At 38.5% G+C, this 22,054-nt stretch overlaps 1 protein-coding gene across 1 annotated transcript; it reads left to right on the top strand.

The window, feature by feature from the left end:
- The first annotated feature begins 6,814 nt into the window (after positions 1–6,814).
- On the top strand, positions 6,815–20,100 carry LOC124133801 (myosin heavy chain, striated muscle-like). The gene is made up of 32 exons (XM_048400873.1): positions 6,815–7,015; positions 7,187–7,330; positions 7,521–7,677; positions 8,172–8,199; positions 8,375–8,480; positions 9,066–9,158; positions 9,389–9,452; positions 9,623–9,721; positions 9,840–9,943; positions 10,538–10,939; positions 11,099–11,269; positions 11,619–11,922; positions 12,022–12,089; positions 12,233–12,320; positions 12,533–12,650; positions 12,783–13,040; positions 13,245–13,710; positions 13,887–14,242; positions 14,374–14,464; positions 14,605–14,748; positions 15,107–15,273; positions 15,440–15,518; positions 15,747–15,992; positions 16,130–16,326; positions 16,726–16,858; positions 17,065–17,281; positions 17,438–17,678; positions 18,064–18,256; positions 18,415–18,675; positions 18,987–19,226; positions 19,364–19,564; positions 19,691–20,100. The coding sequence occupies exons 1-32, from the start codon at positions 6,818–6,820 to the stop codon at positions 19,835–19,837; spliced, it is 5,781 nt and encodes a 1,926-aa protein (XP_048256830.1). The 5' UTR covers positions 6,815–6,817; the 3' UTR covers positions 19,838–20,100.
- Positions 20,101–22,054: the final 1,954 nt, after the last annotated feature.

Raw genomic sequence — 22,054 nt, 5'->3', positions numbered from 1 at the left:
ATACACATACGCATTTTTAGAACCTGGACTGAAAAGAAAACTGGAAAACAAAGCATCAATTATTAAATAACCAGCAACTGTGTTGTTTTAATCGTGGTTGGCTACTGTGATAATTGACAATTTCAAACAGTAAAGTAAACTATATTCTTGTTAAGGTTAAGTAACATAAACACGCTGTAATAAAGAGTATAAAGAGTTATGCAACAATGTCGAGGTCGACGCCAAAATTCAATCAGAATGTCAAAATTTCACAGAACTTGCAGTGCAGCAAAAAGAGGTTTCATACTAATAATAATATAGGGCATTTAATCAGAATTATGTTGAGGATTTCAGCTTCTGAATGCGATGTTTAAGCTGATGCAGGTGAGTTTCAATGCTTCCAAATTAAACATAATTATTCATCGTTATCTCTGTGTGCGTCTGTACATGTCTCTCTTTGACTCTTTTGATACAAAATTAGGGTATCAGCTTTGATAAATTGAAACACGGAGCTAAATACAGACAGATGGTTTCTTTCAGCGTCATCATGGGTATACATAGCATATTAACATGGCAAAATGTGCATCACTACATATATGCAAGCTACACCATGAAGACTTATGTTATGAGGCTATACCATTATATACATGGACGTAAAAATGATTTGCTATTTATATATACTGAGGGAAACGAAAAAGGATAGAATGAAAAATATCAGGAAAGAAGCTTTACAGTCAGTACATTTGAAATAGCGCGCATACAAATTCAACATGTCAGAATCAAATGTTGAGATGCGTTTGTGTGCGTTGTTTCAAAAGCATATTTGGTAGACAAGACTGGGAACCCATGATAGCATATCATTTTACTGTGTCTAAAATTGAGTGTTCCCTTATCCATTTCCATCAGTGTGTGTATTACATGTTCAGTTACTTTAATTTCCTTGTTTCTCTGTGTTCTACATATGAACTTACATTTGTGATTAGAGAGACAGGTGAGATGAGTGATAGTAACCACAGACTGCATGTTTGTGTCACCTAAAAAAGAGCAACGCATGCACGCGTCTATCATGGTGCGTGTCACATCTCCTGTGGTGTACATATAGTAAGAATATGAGTGAGTTAGTATGGTTTTACGCCGCTTTAAGCAATATTCCAGCAATATATCGGAAATGGGCTTCACACATTGTACCCATGTGGGGAATCGAACCCGTCTTCGGCGAGACGAGCGAACGCTTTAACCACTAGGCTATCCCACCACCTTCCGTACATATATGGAACGAACTATCACTGTGAGGAGCTGACCGAGGCTAATTGGTCGGGGACTTATGTGATCTTGGCTCCATATCTTAAAGTACAAAAGAGTAATCTGTGGCAAAATGGGCTATAGATATTTATACGTATGCCTGTATGTCTAGAATGCCCTGGCACCCCGACAAAGGGAAATAATTGACAGAGAATACAACAATATGATCTATATAAATAATATATCGATTGTACATATCGAAAAAAGCAGTTTAGCAACGTGAATAATCCAATACCAATACTGTGTGGAGTACCAGTACTGTGTGGAATACCAGTACTATGTTGGCTACCAGTACTATGTGAAATACCAGTAGTATGCTGAATACCAATTAATCATGTGTTGATTACCCTCATTACAATGTCCCAGTTCGACACGTGGCACTAATTACAGCGTCTAGGCCTCTACTGGGCAGCAGACCGTGGACCGAATCGCTCTGTAAACAGTAGCGTGTGCTATCTCCTTGAGCGTCTACATAACACTTGGTCAACATGAACTAATCGAGTATATTGCCACTGTGATACACAAATTGCCAGTCTCCATGGTTCAGTGTCGTGCCCACATATGGCTCATAAAGTTTAATTATCAGCTTTCGACCAAACTGGCAGATGGCCTAATGTTTGGTTTTTATTGTACAAACGGAGTTGAATTTCATTTTTACATGAAGCATTTGATGGGCATTTAAGAGTCAAGCATATAGTTGCAATCTCCTAAAAAAGGCCCTTTGCTTTGAGAGTTGTAGGTGTCCAAACGTTGAAAAGTTGGAATCTCATACTCCATTTAGTTATAACCCCTTTCTTATAAAGATATCGAATTATGAAACATGTGGCTTGGTATGTTCTACTGATGAATGTTTACTCGTTGTTGACTATTTCTGTGTGTCACGTATGTGATTCATGAGAACAAACATTCTTTTTCTTCAGGTAGATATCATAATTAGGCACGTGTTTCTCTTCTGGCGTAATAAAATTACCGTGACAGTCATCCCGTTGTCAAATAATATCTTGATCCTGATGTTTAACAACAAGTTATTATTGACGATTTTATATTTTTGAAAATATTAAAAATGTTTTTCAATGGAGAAACGGTTGGTATTTCTTTCAGAGAGATAATCCGCCTCACACAACTACTTCCGTGGTTATTGTTATTCGCACCGAACCTCAACTTCTTTTGTTCTTATCCTGTGTTGACAACTGTGTTGATGTATTGGTAAGACCAATTCTCCAATGTGGCTGCGAAATATTGGGAAATGAAAATTTCGGAATCATTGAGACATTACAGCTTAAATTTTAAAAATGTCAACAAGGCTTAGGAACAGTACCCCAAACTTCATGTCGAATTTGGAAGAATGCCACTTCGTTTAAGGTATATAAAACAATGATAAACTTCGGGCATAAAACAGCAGCTAGTAATCACAAGCTTGACACTTCGTTTATCATTATGTACAATCACGATTCAAGAAGTAATGGAAATAATAATAAGTGGTTAGAATGTATAACCAATATACCAATCCGTTGTGGTTTATGTAACGAGATGGATAATTCTTATTCAGTTACGACTAAGTGGCTCAAAAACCATATCGAAGATACTACAAAGTGCCAGTTTCTTCAAGAATGGCAGTGCAATAACATATCTAGTTCTAAAGGCAATCTATATTGGTATATCAATACTGAGCTCTCCTTTGAAAAATACCAAACATATCTATTCCCCTTTAAAACTTTGGAATTTGTAATCATATATTTCCGTTAGAAACCGGTACATTAAAAAAATAACAATAAAAGAAGAACGAACATGCCAACTATGTAACTTCCCCTGTGGTAGCTGATGAATATCATTATTTATTAAAATGTGAATTCGTTGCTCTCTAAAGATCTCCACACATCCTCAAATATTATCATAAGCCCCCCATTACCAATAAATTGGCAACACTTTTCCCGAACAACAGCACTACACACTTACGAAATTTATGTAAATTTTCTTAACTCATGAATGAGTTCCAAAGCCCTTCATCCTGATGATAATTTAAACATAGTATACATATTTTAATATAGTCTTAAATTGTTCTATGTATATTTGTCTAATGTTGATAATATATTGTACTTTTGTACCACCGTACGTAGGTGGTTTCTATTAGTAAATAAATTAATCTGAATCTCACAATGTTGTGTATCGTGAGAAGAAACAGGAATACACTTTTTCAATTTACGACCTATAGATACATTTAATTTAATTACATATACATGAATTGGCAGAAAATAAACTTTCATACAATATGTAATGATTAAACAGATGATATACATATGCATTGCCATAGCGGGAGACCAAGGAATTTTGTCTCTTCTCTATCTCATCTTTCTTACAATTAGGAGTGACGTTCATCCATATATCTTATCCTTACCACTTGCTTGATTACCGTGTTAGGACCAACACCGAAACGTCGCTCCTATTGTAAATAAAGAAGTTGTTCATTCGTATATCTTATCCTTGGAAATGTCTTGTTTATTTAGTGGTCAGTGGGAGACCTGGTCGAGGGCGATTTTTGTTTATTTAGTGGTCAATCAGAGATCTGATCGAGGGTGATCATCTTTATTTAGTGTCAGTCATTGTTCATTGGAGGTTGATAAGACACCTGTTCGATCCTTGTGATCCTTGTTTATTTAGTGTTCAATCAGCCATCTAATGAGGATAATCTATGTTGTTTAGTGGTCAATCAGAGACCTGATGGAGGTTAACGAATCAGCTGACTGGATTATCGATTGGCTTTGTACACACCGAAAATACTACATTGAATACACCATAAATACGGCATTGTATACACCATAAATACTACATTGTATGCACCAGAAATACTGCAAAGAACCTGTAAACTATTGGTGTAGATACGAAACATCACAGATATACACTCGAGCTCCTAGTCATGCGATAGTCCTGACTATCTTGTGTTTTTTTTAATAGCATAGACAAATATTGCTGAAACACCACCTGCGACACATCTTCTGTTATTTGACATCAACGTAATACAACGAAAACAATGGCACACTTACGAAGAATAGATGAAAATCCATGAAATATGCTAAGGTCTAATACACAATTAAGCTTGTGTTGTAATTCATCCCATGCAATAGACGAGTAAAAATGTTGTCAAAGAGAAACAACAGATGCCATCTTTTAACGAAAATACTAAATGCAATGTTCAGGTGTTCACACTGCCTGTAATATGCATACAATCGAACGCGGTCCTATTTCGTGATTTTTTCTCTCAAATACATAAACCCTGTCCATATAAAAGCTCTCTAACGATTCATTAAAAGTATCCTCTTACATATTTAAAGCTCCGTGTGTTATTACGTCCGTGCAACACTCGCCACGCGACAAATTAGTTCGACCAGAGACAAAAACGACAGGGGGCAAGTGTTCACGTCCAGCTGATAGGCATATGGAATAGCAGTGTGTTACCCAAGTGCATTCAGCTACCCAAAGTAAAACAGCAGGGTGCAATATTCCACATCGATTACATGATGTCTCGGTGGTAACAATGCCGCGCGAGAATGTACATGTACACTTTGGCTGCTATCATTTGCTATTTAGACATATTATGGTAATCTATATAAAATGATGACATTTCAGACGATGTAATTGCAAAGACATTTGTAAAACATGTTATGAAGTTTGATGAAATATTTTTCAACTATACTCATCAACAAATATGAATTATTATTTCAAAGCATGTTTTATGAGACAACTATGACGAACATATATAATACACATTCAATCATACATGAAATCATGTTTTTTTCATAAAGTTCAAGTATTTGCGATCACGCATAAAATCTCCCATAACTTATAAAGTTTATTAATTACTAGCGCGTTACTGATAACATATATATCATTGGCACAGCGGTGAAAATATATTTACAACATCTGACAGAATGCATGTCGTGTATAATGCTTTCACTGAGACATGAGCAGAGTGAAACATTGTTTGTAGTAAATTTGCCACCCATAGACCTTCATGGACGCTAATATTGAATACATGAGCTTAACACAATTACTCCCCTGTCAACTAAATATCTCGCGAACACAGTACACTATCAAAGGAAAGTTACAAATCCAGTTTATTTTTGATCGCAATTCTAAAGTAAACAATATCTTACCGTTATCGGTACAGGGAATTACTGTTAATTTTCTTGGTGATATTGGTAGAGACTTAACAGTGATATATATTTCAGATTCCACCACGGATGTATATAACCTATACAAGTCCGTGATTCCACTAATGCTGATCAGCATATTTGCATCAGGGATATATATGTATATACATGCAAATATGCTGATCAGCATTAGTGGAATCATCTATATGTTATATGTAAAATATATATATTAAATGAACCCACTTAATTTTGATGAAACTATACCATCAGTGAACGTCTTGGAAGTTTGAAAAAAATGTATATCTGTAAACTCATACTTCCAAAACATTAATGGTTGTCATATTTTCATCAAAATTATTTTGGGCTATTATCAAAGGGGAAAGTAACTATGGTGATGACAGATGAAACTATTACGTTTGTTTTGAGTTCAGATTACACACAAGACACTCATGAAAGACAAAGAATGGTTTTCTCAAGGTTCGTGTCCAAAATATGAAAAAACAACAACTTGAAATTATGACGTTTGTAAAGATTCTTGAGAGATAGTGAGTTGGATTCAATACCACTTATATTTATTTTATGGCGTTTCAATTTAACGTAGGATGACTTTACAGCGATGGTTTAACCCATCAACACGGATAAGAAAGATACCAACAGACCGTTTCTGAAGAAATGATTAATCACTGAGGCTGAATGACGTACATATTCACAACCACATGCATCATAACATGTCATACATGCAGTATTCCATTTAAACATGTACCAAATATATGTATCATGACAGTATGAGCAAGATCATGACGTCTCATCATTCAATAGCTCTTTGGTAAAACGGGACCTAGATTCCCTGTAGCGACAACAGCCAACATTACATACACCTCTGCAACAAACTCAGTGATAGCAATTAACTGTACATCTGGGGAAACATAACCCGTATGCCCAACATGCTTTCTCATTGGCCACAGACATGTCGCTAAACCAATAGGAAGCCAGGTTACATAATGGTCACTCTGGAAAGCGGGTACTTATAGCCGATGCTTCACTAGAGAAACCAGAACAGCTCAAGTAGTAAGTACTGTTATGTTGCTTATAGCTAACAACGGAATGTCCTACGTTTGATTTAGTGATATTTACGTCTAACCCATCGATGGTGTTGGTGAGATGGGACACTTTTGGGATCTTCCTATATTACAACCGCCGTCATATAGCTGGAATATTGCTGAGTGCGGCGTTAAACAACAAACCAACCAACCAACCTATATTACAACTAGCTTTTGCATTTAGCCAACTTATTAACGTATTTTTAAAAACAGATGAGAATTCCTTTTTTTTCATTACAGAGCTGAATTGACAATTATTACAATCGACTGTTTGCCAACTGAGTCAATATGGCATCTTACGACCCAACCGACCCTGAGATGCAGTATCTTGCTGTGGACCGCAAGAAGCTGCTGAAAGAGCAGAAGCAGACCTTTGATGCCAAGAAATCTTGCTGGGCCCCCGACGCTGAACAAGGCTTCCGTGCTGCAGAACTTAAGAGCACGAAGGGCGAAGAAGTGACTGTCCTCATCCTTGAGACAAATGAGGTATTACAAATAAGATACTGGTATTTCAACTGCACGTATTGTTATGTACAGCTGATTGTGAAATGTGAATACCCGAAAACAAAGAGGTGTCGCTTCTCACGACATTTATGAAAGTTTAATTAACAAATGTGCATAATTAAATACAATCCTCTAAATTGTTTGTTTCTTCAGACTAAGACGTTCAAAAAAGACGAAGTTCAATCGATGAACCCTCCCAAATTTGAGAAGATCGAGGATATCGCCAACATGACCTACCTCAACGAAGCTGCCGTCCTGTACAATCTCAGGGCCAGATACACATCTGGCTTGATTTATGTAAGTACGAATGTTTTACGCAACTGTCGGAAAAAAATATTTTCATAGATGCCACAAAGATAAGAAAACGAGCAAGGGATTTCCTGACGTCAATCAAAGTATATTTGATAATTTCGTCTAAACTTCCAATTCAAAGTTTGAAAATAATCTTCAAAAAATACCTCGTATTTACATGAGACTTTTTCCTCAGACCTATTCCGGTCTGTTCTGTATCGCCATCAACCCCTACCGCCGTCTGCCAATCTACACCCCGTCCATCGTTGCCAAGTACAGAGGCAAGAGGAAGACCGAGATGCCTCCTCACTTGTTTTCCATTTCTGACAACGCCTACCAGTTCATGGTGCAAGGTAATGATTCCCGCTTATAACATTAATCTATGAACGGTTTATTGTAAACCGCAGCTCAATACACTACTAACCGCTAATGTGTGCATTTCCATGCATCGTCATGGCCAAGACGTAAATAATGTCGTAAATAAAAGTGCTGTCAATAAAGCAGTTTGTACAAATGAGTGAATAGGTACATGCTGTGTTGTGCCCTAGTTAGCAATATTCCAGCTATATTACGTCGGCCTGTACATGCTTGAGTCTGGATGAGACAAACCATTTGTTTCAAGCATGGGAAACGATTCAAGCCATCGGTATAATATAACACTCAATCATCAATATCACTCTTCGTAATCCCCAGTTACCCTGTTAAGTTGCCCTTACGACAAATACGGGGGGCTGAGGACCCGCTCCGTCCCCAAATTGCCACGGGACTTGTTCTTATATATTGTTGACGTCTATATATTTGTACAATTATTGTTTACTTGATAATGCATATCCATTCATATTTACAGATCGCGAGAACCAGTCTATGCTGATCACGTAAGTGACACGCCCGAGACATTTACTTATCCTAACACTTTATAAAGATGATATATCATTGAATAAATCATTTAAATAAATGCAGGAAGAAATGATGCTACCGATTACTAAAACGCTAATAGTTGATGGTTATGTATGATGTGATCATATTTACACACAATTTTGTGACAATCAGTGGCGAATCGGGAGCCGGAAAGACTGAGAACACCAAGAAGGTCATCGCCTACTTCGCATTTGTTGCTGCCGCCTCCAAGGGAGAGGGAGAACAAGAGGAAAAGAAGGTGAGATTTTAAAAGCCTGAGAAAATCTACCCAAATAACATATCCAGGACATTGAAGATGACGCCTTTTAATATTTACAAAACAATCCCAGAAAACAACAGTGAGAAACAAAATTTGCCTTTCTTTAGATAGTATAGCGCTATACACAGAAGTCATATTAATTAATAACAATATCATATCATTTACAGTAGCTTTGAGTGAGTGAGTATGGTTTTACGCCGCTTTTAGCAATATTCCAGCAATATCACGGCGGGGGACACCAGAAATGGGCTTCACACATTGTACCCATGTCGGGAATCGAACATGGGTCTTCGGCGTGACGAGCGAACGCTTTAACCACTAGGCTACCCGACCGCCCCACAGTAGCTTTGAACAGTAGTTAGTAAAAGAGAACCTTTTCTACCACGAGTACCAGTTGTTTTGACAAAACAATGATGATAATCACGGCGATACACACTTGGCCACCCATTGCCCATTATTTTGTCGAAAACTACATTGTTATGATACAAGCTTACAGTGTGAACTTTTGACTTCAAAAATAAAACAACCACCAACTTCTAAGAGAGAAAACTGTGTAATTTCCAGGGGTCACTCGAGGATCAAATCGTGCAAGCCAATCCCGTTCTTGAGGCCTACGGTAACGCCAAGACATCCCGTAACAACAACTCCTCCAGATTCGTAAGTTTACAGAAATTAGAAAGAATGTTTTGAACCTGCATTATCTCTGTTTATACTGGTATCTGTTGTAGTCTATATCCGATATAGCACAGTCATTATCTGTCAAAGTCTGTATTTAGTAAATATTTCTGTCAAGATTTTAAACGCAAAGCCACTGTTGACGCTATACAGTACTGTTAACATATACGGTAATCATCATTTGTAAATGAACACGAATATGCCTTTGACAGGGAAAGTTTGTGAGGATCCATTTCGCCACGTCCGGAAAAATCGCCGGAGCTGACATTGAAACATGTAAGTAGTGTTTGTCACATTGTTATTTGTAAAGTTATCGTAATAAGAAAAACAACCATATATTGAACAATATATTATAAAAAAAATGTCTTGCAAAACAAGGAGTACTAAGTACCATGTGTAATGTCAAGTGTGATGACATTTTACATCATACATATAATATTTTACAGACCTATTGGAGAAGTCCCGTGTCACCTACCAGCAATCTGTTGAGAGAAATTACCACATTTTCTACCAGTTACTATCAAATGCTGTCCCATCAGTATTAGGTAAGCTCATTTATACACACATGCTTACTGTCATGGCTTTTTTTAACATCAATACCATGATACACAATAAGAATTAAAACTAGTTCTATGAATAAAGTTTACGTTTTCTATTTTACAGAGACGATTGTGGCCAAATCTGATGCTGGTCTGTACACCTTTATCAACCAGGGAGTCCTTACAGTCAACGGCATCGACGATGTTGAGGAGATGAAGATGACTGACGTAAGAAACATGATAAAAACATATTGTCACACAAATGGGTGTTAGGATTGGCGTAATTTTGCTACATGTTAGAGTACAAGAGGAAATGAATTCATTTTTTTGCAACGATGGTATTATAGTTACCGGGGAATGACACCAGTAAGGTGTGTGAGAATATGTTTTAACACGCTGAACTCTTAAAATACCTGAATTGTATGGAAACACACCATAAAAGGTTATTCTTTCTACTTTACTCTTCAGTTATTGTCTGCTCATGCTTGACTTCATATACGATCTAGGGAGCACGGGTGGCCCAGTCGTCTAAGGCGCCGCGATTCGCTGTACAGAGTTGCGTCCCTTGGGCACGCCAGAAACCTATGATTGTGGGTTCGAATCCCGATTTTTTTTCTTGGTTTGTCAGCACCATACCCGTGCTCGTGGGTTTCACCGAAGTGGTAAACGTCTGAGACCTGCATCACTTCGGGCTTGCCTTCTACATTAAGCTGACACGCTGCGATATAACTGTAATACTGTTAAAAGCGGCGTTAAACCCAACTCACTCACTCATATACGATGTGAATACTCTATATATGTATACTGATATATATTCTGTAGGAAGCCTTTGATGTCCTGGGATTCACTGCTGAGGAGAAAACTAGCGCCTACAAATGCACTGGCTCTATCCTCCACATGGGCGAGATGCAGTTCAAGCAGAAGGGTGAACAGGCTGAGCCGGAAGGAACTGCTGAGGCTGAGAAGGTTTCCTTCCTATTGGGTGTCAACTGTGGTGACTTCCTGAAGGCTCTGTGTAAACCCAAAATCAAGGTTGCCATGGATTACGTCACTCAAGGACGAACCAAGGATCAGGTTCTCTATTCTGTTGGTGCTTTGTCCAAGTCCCTGTATGATCGTGTGTTCAACTGGCTGGTCAAGAGAGTCAACCACTCCCTGGACACCAAGAAACCAAGGCAGTTCTTCATTGGTGTGCTAGATATTGCTGGGTTTGAAATCTTTGATGTAAGTTAAAACATCTACAGTTGAATATTCATTTTCAATATGAATCAACCAAAATAATTCAGTGAGCGGTCATGTTTTCGTGCCTGTTTGTAATTAAATATTATTTAATAAATACTGGCTTTGTTAGTAATATTTTAAATTTATTTTCTTTTAAAACAGTTCAACAGCTTTGAGCAGCTGTGTATCAACTACACCAACGAGCGTCTGCAGCAGTTCTTCAACCACCACATGTTTGTGCTGGAGCAAGAAGAATATAAAAAAGAAGGCATCCAATGGGAGTTCATCGACTTCGGCATGGATTTGCAGGCCTGTATTGAGCTCATTGAGAAGGTACAGCCATGACTTCGTCACCAGTTCATTTTAACGAAAATACTAAATGCAATTCTCAGGTGTTCACACTGCCCGTAATATGCATACAATCATTCTAATTGAATTAATTCTTATTAAAATGTAATGGGATTAAAACAATTGTGTTGAACACACTGTGAACGATAAGCAGGCGTATTCAAGTCTTCAAATTGCATTATCGAGACATCAGCGTAAGATGATATTACCTTTCTCTCCTGTAGATTAAAACAGAACAATTTTCCATATTAAATTAAGAATCGAAGCATCTTCAAATGTGTTATTTTGGAGTTTAAGAGAAAGAGAAGAGAAAATCCTATTTGCCATGTTTCAGCCGTTGGGTATTCTTTCAATCTTGGAAGAAGAGTGCATGTTCCCAAAAGCATCTGACAAGACTTTCAAGGACAAACTGACTCAGAACCACATGGGCAAATCACCCAACTTCCTCAAGCCCAACAAGTCAATGAAGGGTGGCCAACACGGCGACTTCGCCCTGAAGCACTACGCTGGAACTGTTCCCTACAACATTGGAGGCTGGCTCGAGAAGAACAAGGACCCTGTCAACGAGACCATTGTTGATCTCCTGAAACAGTCTAAAGAACCACTTGTGCAGTTGCTCTTCACCCCAGCTGAAGGAGGTTTGTGCAGTAATCGTATTTTAATATTATTGTTTACATTGAATTCCGCCTTCTTCTCAAGTGTAACATATGTTCTATTCTTGTGTTTAGATGCTGCAGCAGCTTCTGGAGGTGGCAAGAAGAAGAAGAAGAGCTCTGCCTTCCAGACCATCTCTGCCACTCACAGGGTACAATTATTCCTAAATACTATCACCTCCATTTACAGATGAACACTTGTACGTTCTTGGACAGATTAAAAACAAGTTACCAAAACTGACTATGGTAAAATGATGTTTGTATGTATTTGATTTCAATATTTGTTTATTTTCAGGAATCTTTGAACAAGCTCATGAAAAACTTGTATACAACTCATCCTCACTTTGTGCGTTGTATAATCCCCAACGAAACCAAGACACCCGGTAAATATATATGTATCTGCTTTCATATGTAGTTTCAGGTGTCATATCAATTATGTTCTATTTATAGCCATAAAAACAACAAAACCCTCTCCATAATCATAAGAAATCGCTTAACGTTTCTTACATCGTTTAATACAAGTTTGAGACATTTGATGTTAAATTTGTTGGACATGTCAGGAAACCAATAAAACAAATTTAATGATAATTTCCAGGCCTGATTGATGCTGGTCTCGTGCTCCACCAGCTTCAGTGTAATGGTGTGCTTGAGGGTATCCGTATCTGCAGGAAGGGCTTCCCCAGCAGAGTCGTGTACTCTGAATTCAAACAGAGGTAATGTATAGAAAACATTGAACATTACAAAATAATAATATCTGAAGTGATCACTCATTAAAATAGAATTATCCTTTTAATCCTTTTAATCTATCCATCAATGTTATCAAATATGTTTTTTCACATCAACAGATATTCTATCCTTGCCCCCAATGCAATTCCTCAAGGTTTTGTAGAGGGTAAGGTTGTCTCAGGCAAGATTCTTGAGGAGCTGAAGATGAACCCAGATGATTACCGTCTAGGAAATACCAAAGTGTTTTTCAAGGCCGGTGTCCTCGGTTACCTTGAGGAACTTCGTGATGAGCGTCTGTCCACCATCGTGGCTCTCTTTCAGGCTCACATCCGTGGCTACTTGATGAGGAAATACCTTAAGAATCTTCATGACAAGAGGTAAGATACACTGTTTGAGTTTAAAACGTTTGATAACACTCCCGACACAAATCATACTAATGGCTATCGTGTGTAGTGTAATAATCATAAATCAGGTTTCGATGTCATCATCCAAGCACACACCATACTCTTATGTCTGTTAATTATATGTTAACAGATCAATATAAAATAAAAATAGTGAATAATTAAAATTATTGTTTTCAGAGTTGCCCTGGAAATGATTCAGAAGAATATCCGCAAATGGCTGGCCATGAGGAACTGGTGCTGGTGGAGATTCTACACCAAGGTCAAGCCACTTCTCAGTATTGCAGCTGCTGAAGATGAAATGAAACAGAAGGAGGAAGCACTGGTCAAAACAAAAGAAGAGCTTCAGAAGGTCACGTCCAGATCAAAGGAACTCGAGGAACAGAATGTAACCTTGATGCAGGCCAAAAATGATCTGTTCCTTGATGTCCAGACCAAGCAAGATACAATTGATGACTGTGAAGAAAGAGTTGAGCAGCTACTGAAGCAGAAAAATGACTTTGAAACTCAACTGAAGGAACTGGAGGAACGTCTCTTGGATGAGGAAGATGTAAATGCTGATGCTGTTGAGAAGAAGAAACAAATGGAAACCGAAAACAACGAGCTGAAGAAAGATATTGAAGAACTTGAGAGCTGTCTTGATAAGGTAGTTATACAACCTTCAGTAGTAATTCCTGACGATTGTAACAACTTTATAAAACAGACAACAAATATTGATTTTAATTTCATATTGACCAATGAGGCATAATAACTGCATGTTAGGTCTAAACATTATTTACGATTATCATAAATATATTACAAAAGGAATGTTTTTTGTTTTAGTCCGAACAGGAAACCAAAACTAAAGAAAACCAAATCAGGACTCTAGAAGAAGAGATTGCCCAGAAGGACGAAGCCTTGGCGAAACTGACAAAGAACAAAAAGGACATTGAATCTCAAAACCAGAAAACATCTGATGCTCTTCAAGCTGAAGAGGACAAGGTGAACCACCTTACTAAACTCAAGACTAAACTGGAGCACTCGCTGGATGATATGGAAGAGACCCTTCAACGTGAGAAGAAGATGCGAGGAGATGTGGAAAAGGTCAAGAGAAAGTTGGAACAGGATCTGAAGATAACCCAAGAAGCTGTTGAAGAACTACAGTGCATTAAACGGGAAATGGAGGACACGATCAAAAGGTATGCATTCACAACATCAAACATTATGAATACTAATTTTAGCATCAAAGAGATCTATTTTTTGTTTTGACATATGTGAATAAAACACGAGAATCACGATATTATATGAGATCGTTTAATTTACTTTTCAGGAAAGACAAAGACATATCTTCGCTCAATGCCCAAGTTGAGGAAGAACAAGGTCTTGTTGGTAAACTCCAAAGGAAAATCAAGGAACTTCAGGTATTTGAAATTCCTAACACATTTACATATTTGAAAGCACTGAAAAGAACCCTATGTCCCCTGTACTTTTGATAGTTCTGATTTTATTGTTTGGTAGCATTAACTCAAATATGATATGTAAAACGTGTTGTCTGCGGTAGGCTCACATTGAGGAAATTGAAGAAGAATTTGAAGCTGAGAGACAATCCAGAAACAAGGTTGAAAAGCAGAGAATGGAACTTGAACGTGAATTGGAGGAACTGTCTGAACGTCTTGATGAAGCTGGAGGTGCTACAGCTGCCCAGGTAAGTGCTGTTGCTGTGACGAATGCATCCATATGAGCTGAAATCCACGCAATTGGGATCGATGACATGCATCAACCAAGTCAGCTACCACCCGATCCCGTTAGTCGCCTCTTACAACAAGCATAATAGCCTTTTACGGCAAGCATGGGTTGCTGAAGAACTGTTCCACCCCGGATCTTCACGGGCCAATTCAATATTAACGAGAAATGTAAGCAACGTTCAAACAAAGCTCATGTAATATATTTTCAATTTCATGGATATTGTCGTGTCAAAAGTTGTTGCAGTCTTTAATAAGGAAGAATATTGTGAAATAATGGTAATCTTTTGATGACAAAGAATGATTGAAACTTATCTACAGGTTGAGTTAAATAAGAGACGGGAGCAGGAACTCATCAAGCTTCGTCGCGACTTGGAAGAGAATACTATGAACCACGAATCACAGGTTACCATCCTTCGTAAGAAGAACCAAGATGCTTTGAACGAGCTCAATGACCAGCTGGACCAACTAACAAAACACAAGAACAAGTAAGTTAAATATTTCTAAAATGTTTGTAATACATCACTATTGCATGACATTTCCTTACTGAGTTTGTCCAGACAACTTCTAAAATTATCTTGCCTTTGTAATTACATCGTCAAGGTTAAGGTACAGCAATTTTATTTTAATGACATATCATACTATTCTTCCCAGACTTGACAAGGAGAAGCAGACAATGAAGGAAGAAATTGATGACCTTCAAGCTCAGCTGGAACATGTGAAAAAGAATAGGGTGAGTTATTCGGATAACTGTAACAATATGTACACGTTAAGTAATAAAGATGCAATAGATTCCCTCGATCTATGGTTAATTGTATATGGAAATCAGGTGGGCCATTCAATTACTAAGGGCATAGTGATCTAATAACATATACTAATTTGTCCATATCTGTAACAGGAATAAACCCGTGGCAACCATGGATTGGCGTTGTTAAATGCCTTCGTGCTTTTTTGTTTCAAGGGTTGTTCTGAAAAGATGACCAAACAGATGGAGAGCCAGATCAGCGAGTTAAATGTGAGAATAGAAGAAGGGTCGCGACAGATCACAGAGTTCCAGTCCTCTAAAATGAAGCTGCAAACAGAATGTGGGGACCTCACTCGTCAGCTTGAGGAGGTTGAACATGACATCAATCACTTGACAAAAGAAAAGTCCACTTTGTCCAATCACCTTGAAGAAGCCAAGAATAGTCTTGAGGAGGAAACAAGAGTAAGCTAGTATATAAAATACTTATATTTTTGTAAGTGTAATATTCAGGCTGATAAATAAATGAACATCTTTAAAATACGTGATTTCTTTTCTAAGAATAAATCACGATTCATCAAAACATTTGACGTGATTTGTAGATTCGCATGAAACTCCAAACTGAGCTACGTAACCTAAATGGTGACATGGAAAACGTCCGTGATCAGCTGGAGGAAGAGCAGGAGAAGACAAATTCTCTTCAACGTCAACTTACAAAGGCCAACAATGAAGTTCAGCAGTGGAAGTCTAAGTATGAGACCGAAGGCATCACTAGAATGGACGAATTAGAAGAGTCAAGGTAACCCATATATACATATATATCTTGTATAAATACTTACGTACTCTAATAGGTATTTTCAAAATCATACAATTGCCTTTGGAGCTTCCTTAAATTAAGTAAATGTACTGACATCAATGAAATGAAACATTGAATTGTAACACTATTTTGTCTCAGATGAAAGTCAACATTTTGTCAACACCATGGTTTTCAAGAAAGAGGTTAACCGTCAGTGACCTGCATCACTTCGTACTTTTCCTCCCACATCTAGCTGACACGCCATGATATAACTGAAATTCTAATTCAAAGTGACGTTAAAATAACCAACTCCTTCAGACACTCTGTACAAATGTTGTGAGCAATTTTTATATGTACCAAGAACGTTTCTCCATATAACATATATGATGCTTTCATGTACAGGCGCCGTCTCCAGGCTAAACTAACTGAAGCTGAACAGAACATGGAATCAGCCTACAGCAAGTGTCATTCTCTGGAGAAAGTGAAGTGTAGACTGCAGGGAGAGTTGGAGGACCTCATGGTTGATGTTGAGAGGGTACGTGTTTCTATATCAGTATGGCACTGACATTAAAGAAAAATAAAACATATATATTTTTCAAATATTTATTTATGAAAATAAGAATATAAACGTATTTTTATGAGCGATAATTCATAAGTATCAGCGCATATTACCTTGTAGTTTGACATTTCATAAAACAATTATATGTGGGAAAATACAATAAATGTGAGGTGTCATTTCAGGCCAACTCCACTTGCACCACTATGGACAAGAAGCAGAAGTTATTTGATAAGACTGTTCAAGAATGGCAGGTGAAGGTTACCTCCCTACAAACTGAGCTTGAGGGATGTCAGAAGGAGACACGTTCGTACTCGACTGAAATATTCCGCCTCAAGGGCCAAGCTGAGGAATATCAGGGTCAAGTTGAGGCTTTAACAAGAGAGAACAAGAACCTTTCTGGTTAGTAAATTATTGAAATGTGATCGATATATTTCTGTAAATGATTAACTGAATAAAAGTAACATGCATGACACAATACATTAATATTCTTATATCAAGTTTGAGCGCCCCACTATTTTGTCTGACTTGGTAATCATATTATGCTATATTAATCAGATGAAATCCATGAACTCACTGGGCAATTGACTGATGGAGGTCGCGGTGTTCATGACATTGAGAAGGCATGCAAACGTCTCCAGATGGAGAAGGAGGAACTCCAGACCGCCCTGGAGGAGACTGAGTCCTCTCTGGAACAGGAAGAGGCCAAGGTGACGAAGATAACCATGGAACTTGCTCAGGTCAGAGCTGACATCGACAGACGTATTGCAGAAAAGGAAGAGGACTTTGAGAACACTCGGTTAGTGATTCCAATACTGTTAAATCACTGGTTTATCTCGTAGGGTCAGAAAACAATACAAGGCGTGCAACTGTTCACTACTAGAGAAAATACAGTGAAACAATAGTCCGTGTTAGTAATTTAAATGGATTGTATCACATCACATGTCTATTTTAATAGCAAAGATAATTCGACTTAGCGAAAATATCCATTCCTTAATCTTAAGAAATTCCTGATAAAAAACATTGTACAATATCGACTACACATGTATATAATAAGTATGTATTATAAATTATAATCACACAATGATGATATCAGATGTTTGCATAACGGTGATCGTATCCTATCCCACAGGGGCAAACTAGATTTTTTTCAAATCTTGATCCGTTGATACATATTTTTTCAGACGCAACCACCAAAGAGCCCTCGAGTCCCTCCAGGCCAGTCTGGAGGCCGAGACTAAAGGAAAGACCGAAGCAATAAAAATGAAGAAGAAGATGGAACAGGATATCAACGAGCTTGAAATATCTCTAGATGCTGCAGGTCGTGCTCGAGTAGACGCTGAGAAAATTGGAAAGAAATGCCAAGTTGAAATAAAGGTATATTTTAGGTATATATTGAAGATGCAATATTGCATTTGAAGGAAAATAGTATTGTACTGGTTGACATGGAGATGTATATGTCCAATGTAAGACACATTATTTAAGCAGAAAAAGAAATTAGACTTTATGTACATGTATGTTATTTGTGATTTTAGGAGCTGTGCATCAAGGTAGACGACTTCCAGAGGTCAAGTGAAGAGTCTCGCGACGCCTGCCAGACACTTGAACGACGCTGTAACATGCTTAAGGGAGAGAATGAGGAGTTGCGTACGTCTCTCGAATCATCTGAACGCAGCCGCAAGGCCGCTGAAAGTGAGTTGAACGACGCCACAGACCGGGTGAATGAGCTGACGGTCCAGATGACTTCCATCTCCAGCCAGAAGAGGAAGTTTGATAACGAAATCGCCGCTATGCTAGTGAGTTAATTATCGCATTAGGATTGATTCCATTTTACGAGAAAAATAGAACAATGATGTTAAAACAATTCGTTTATATTACCGATGGTTTCATCAATACTCCTCCTACATTAAAACCATTCATGTTGCACGATGATATTGTCCTTCCTTCAACCAGTACCTGGTCACGATGAATTTTAAGAACATTATGAAAAGGATGGGTAAAGTGTACAACACGATTGCCGCATTGAGGACTTACTGTCGTTAGCCAGTGTATTGTACAGGGAACTGCCAAAAAATGTGGAAGTTAGCATCTACTTTTCTTCCAACAGTCTGACCTAGATGACATGAACAATCAGCTCAAGACATCTGAGGAGAATTGTAAGCATGCTGTTGCTGATTGCACCCGCCTGTCTGATGAGCTCCGCATCGAACAGGACCACAGCAGACAGCTTGAGAAGGCCAAGAAACACGCTGAGAGCCAAGTAAAGGAGCTTCAGATGAGAATTGACGAATCTGAGGCCATGGGACTCAAAGGAGGAAGGAAGATGATACAGAAACTCGAACAGAAGGTATTCAAAGCAATCCTTCTGATCACGTCACGTCTCCATTATATATAAGAAATGCGACGTAAAGTTTTGTGAAAGGTATAAATCGAAAATCAGGTTGAATATTTGACACTCATTACATGTTTTGTTTGCTAATTCAGATTCGTGAACTGGATTCTGAGCTTGAGAACGAGCAGCACCGCCATGTGGAGACCCAGAAGAATTCTCGTCTTGCTGATCGCCGTCTGAAAGAGATTGCCTTCCAGGCTGACGAGGACAGGAAGACGCATGATAGACTCCAAGAAACTGTCGACAAACTGAATGCTAAACTGAAGATATACAAGACACAGGTCGAGGAAGCGGTAAGTACAGCTTCAAGCCATCATTTCTCAATACGTATTACAAGAAGCTGCAAGACAATAAACATGATTGAAATCATCCATTAGTATACAAATGAAATCTTATTTACCCACTTGTACAATTTACAGGAGGAAATTGCAGCCACGAATTTGGGCAAGTTCCGCAAGGTACAACAGGATCTGGAGGACGCTGAGGAGAGAGCCGACGCCGCTGAAGGAACTCTTCAGAAACTTAGAGCCAAGAACCGAAGCTCTGTTTCAATGGCTCGCAGCTAAATCAAAATTTGTACCCGAGTGTCCTGATGGACCTGTCTTTGCCTTATAGCTCAGGGTTTCTTGATACTTATATAAATGCAATGGCTGAGAAAATCTGACTCAGTGTGGTTCGATAACAACTAAATTGCACAATTTGAAACCTGTCACAGATGCATTACAGGTGCCATGACTATATTCTGCCATGTACGAAAAGTATTTCAAATTCAATATTTATGTAACTTATTCATTGTGTGAGAAGGAGGTCTTTGTGGAATAAAAATATGTTCCAAGTCGCATATGGTTATTTATTGTGAAATGTGCTTCTAGCGAGATTCTATCAATTTGTGCTATCTGATACTGCATATGAAGCGTGAGTAGGTGAGTGAGGTTTTACGCCGCTTTTAGCAATGTTCCAGCAATATCACGGCGGGGGACACGACAAATGGGCTTCGCACATTGTACCTATGCCGGGAATCGAACTCGGGTCTTCGGCGTGACGAGTTAACCACTAGGCTACCCGACCACCCCTCATATGAAGAATGACATCCACAATTTGCAAATACTTAATCACAACATACACGAACATTTGCACACGACTCACGAAATGGTTTTTTTTAATGTTCACAACATCTTCCCGAGGCAAGAGAGTTAACTGACTATAAAAGTCCAGTTTCCACCCTTGCCGAACTAGGCTGGTATTATGGAGTTACATTTAGGCTGGACTAACGAGTCTATACATAGTTCATTTAAAATCGCGCAATGAAATCGAAATCGGGTTCGTAAACAGTCGTGCAGATTTCGGTCGATTGCAGGATTTGCAAAGCTCGGCACCGCCAACTCATTGTCAACAGATATTTTCCAAACCTTTTCATGTTTTTAATAAAGGTGTGGCCTGTGACTGTGGAGGTGTCTGCTCGTCAATCGTCGACGCACGGTGTCCGCACTAATGTGTCGCTGGTGTGTCCCCGTGGTCTGTCGAGCAGTTTCCGCAGCAGTAACAAAACGATCTTGAAGACACTGTCGCACAATCTGACGATCCTGACGTCAGGTGGTGACCCTTGGTCTTCCACTACGTGGTCGGTCATCTGTAGTGTTGGTGGTCTGGTACCGTTGCTTGAGCCTGTATATGGTCCTTACGTGGACTTGAAATGCATTGGCTACTTGCCGGGTGGTTTGTCCAGCTTACAATCGTCCACGGGCTTGGTGTCGCTGATTTCTTGTCAATTTTGGCATGTGGTAGCAATTAAATAACGAATGAATGTTATCCGATCTGGGTGGATTTTTATAGGGCAAGAAATGGGGGAACGCATGTGCATTTCAATTTGCACGGAACTCACGTGCATCATGGCCGTTGCCGTGATGCGTGTAGACGATCGGTTTTATTGTCATCTGCTTTCATTTTTCCGGACAAGGTAATGTTGAATTTTAGAATCTTTGACAAACATTACCCAGTTATTTTAATGACAACTTTTCATGCAATGTTACTTGGGGGGACGCTTCCTTTGCGGTTCAGTATATATACAGCTGTACTGGTATTATAGACTTATTGTATATAGTCGGAATCGTATACTCGACTCTACTTTTGACAGTGATTTCTTATGAGTATCAAAAGGTCTGCATGCTTAAAAGTATTGTTTACAATAGTTTATGACATACGAATTAAATCAGCTTTAAGGAAACGCCACATTTTTTATATGAACACTGCCTCTCAAAAGTGTGTCAATGCATTGTCAACATGCAGCGATGCTCTACATTATGATTGTTAAGATCACTCTGTATATATTTCTTATTAGTGGGTCTTACTGTATGTATTAGAGTGTGGTTGGATTGTTTGTAAGCTGTGAGCTCTAACTATTTTATGTATGATTACTTTGGTCAGGGGTGTACGTAATGTGCTTCATACTATGTGTTTGGAGTATTGATGAATTGATATATTGGTTAATTGATATATTGAAGACTTACAATTGATGTACTGAATCACTTATGAACTGGACCCGTGAATATCCGGGGTAGAATAGGTCTTTAGAAACCCATGCTTGCCGTAAAAAGCGATTATGCTTGTCGTAAGAGGCGACTAACGGGTTCGGGTGGTCAGGCTTGCTGACTTGGTTGATGCATGCCATCGTATCCCAATTGCATGAATCGATGGTCATGATTTCAATCTCTGGATTGTCTTATCCAGACTCGACTATTTACAGACCGCCGTCATATAGCTGGAATATTACTGAGTGCGGCGTT

This window comes from Haliotis rufescens, unplaced genomic scaffold, assembly GCF_023055435.1.
Source record: "Haliotis rufescens isolate VD_foot unplaced genomic scaffold, xgHalRufe1.0.p SCAF_20, whole genome shotgun sequence".
NCBI classification, from domain to species: domain Eukaryota; kingdom Metazoa; phylum Mollusca; class Gastropoda; order Lepetellida; family Haliotidae; genus Haliotis; species Haliotis rufescens.
The sequence above is the reverse complement of the archived record's forward strand: the minus strand, read 5'-3'. Positions and strand labels throughout refer to the sequence as shown.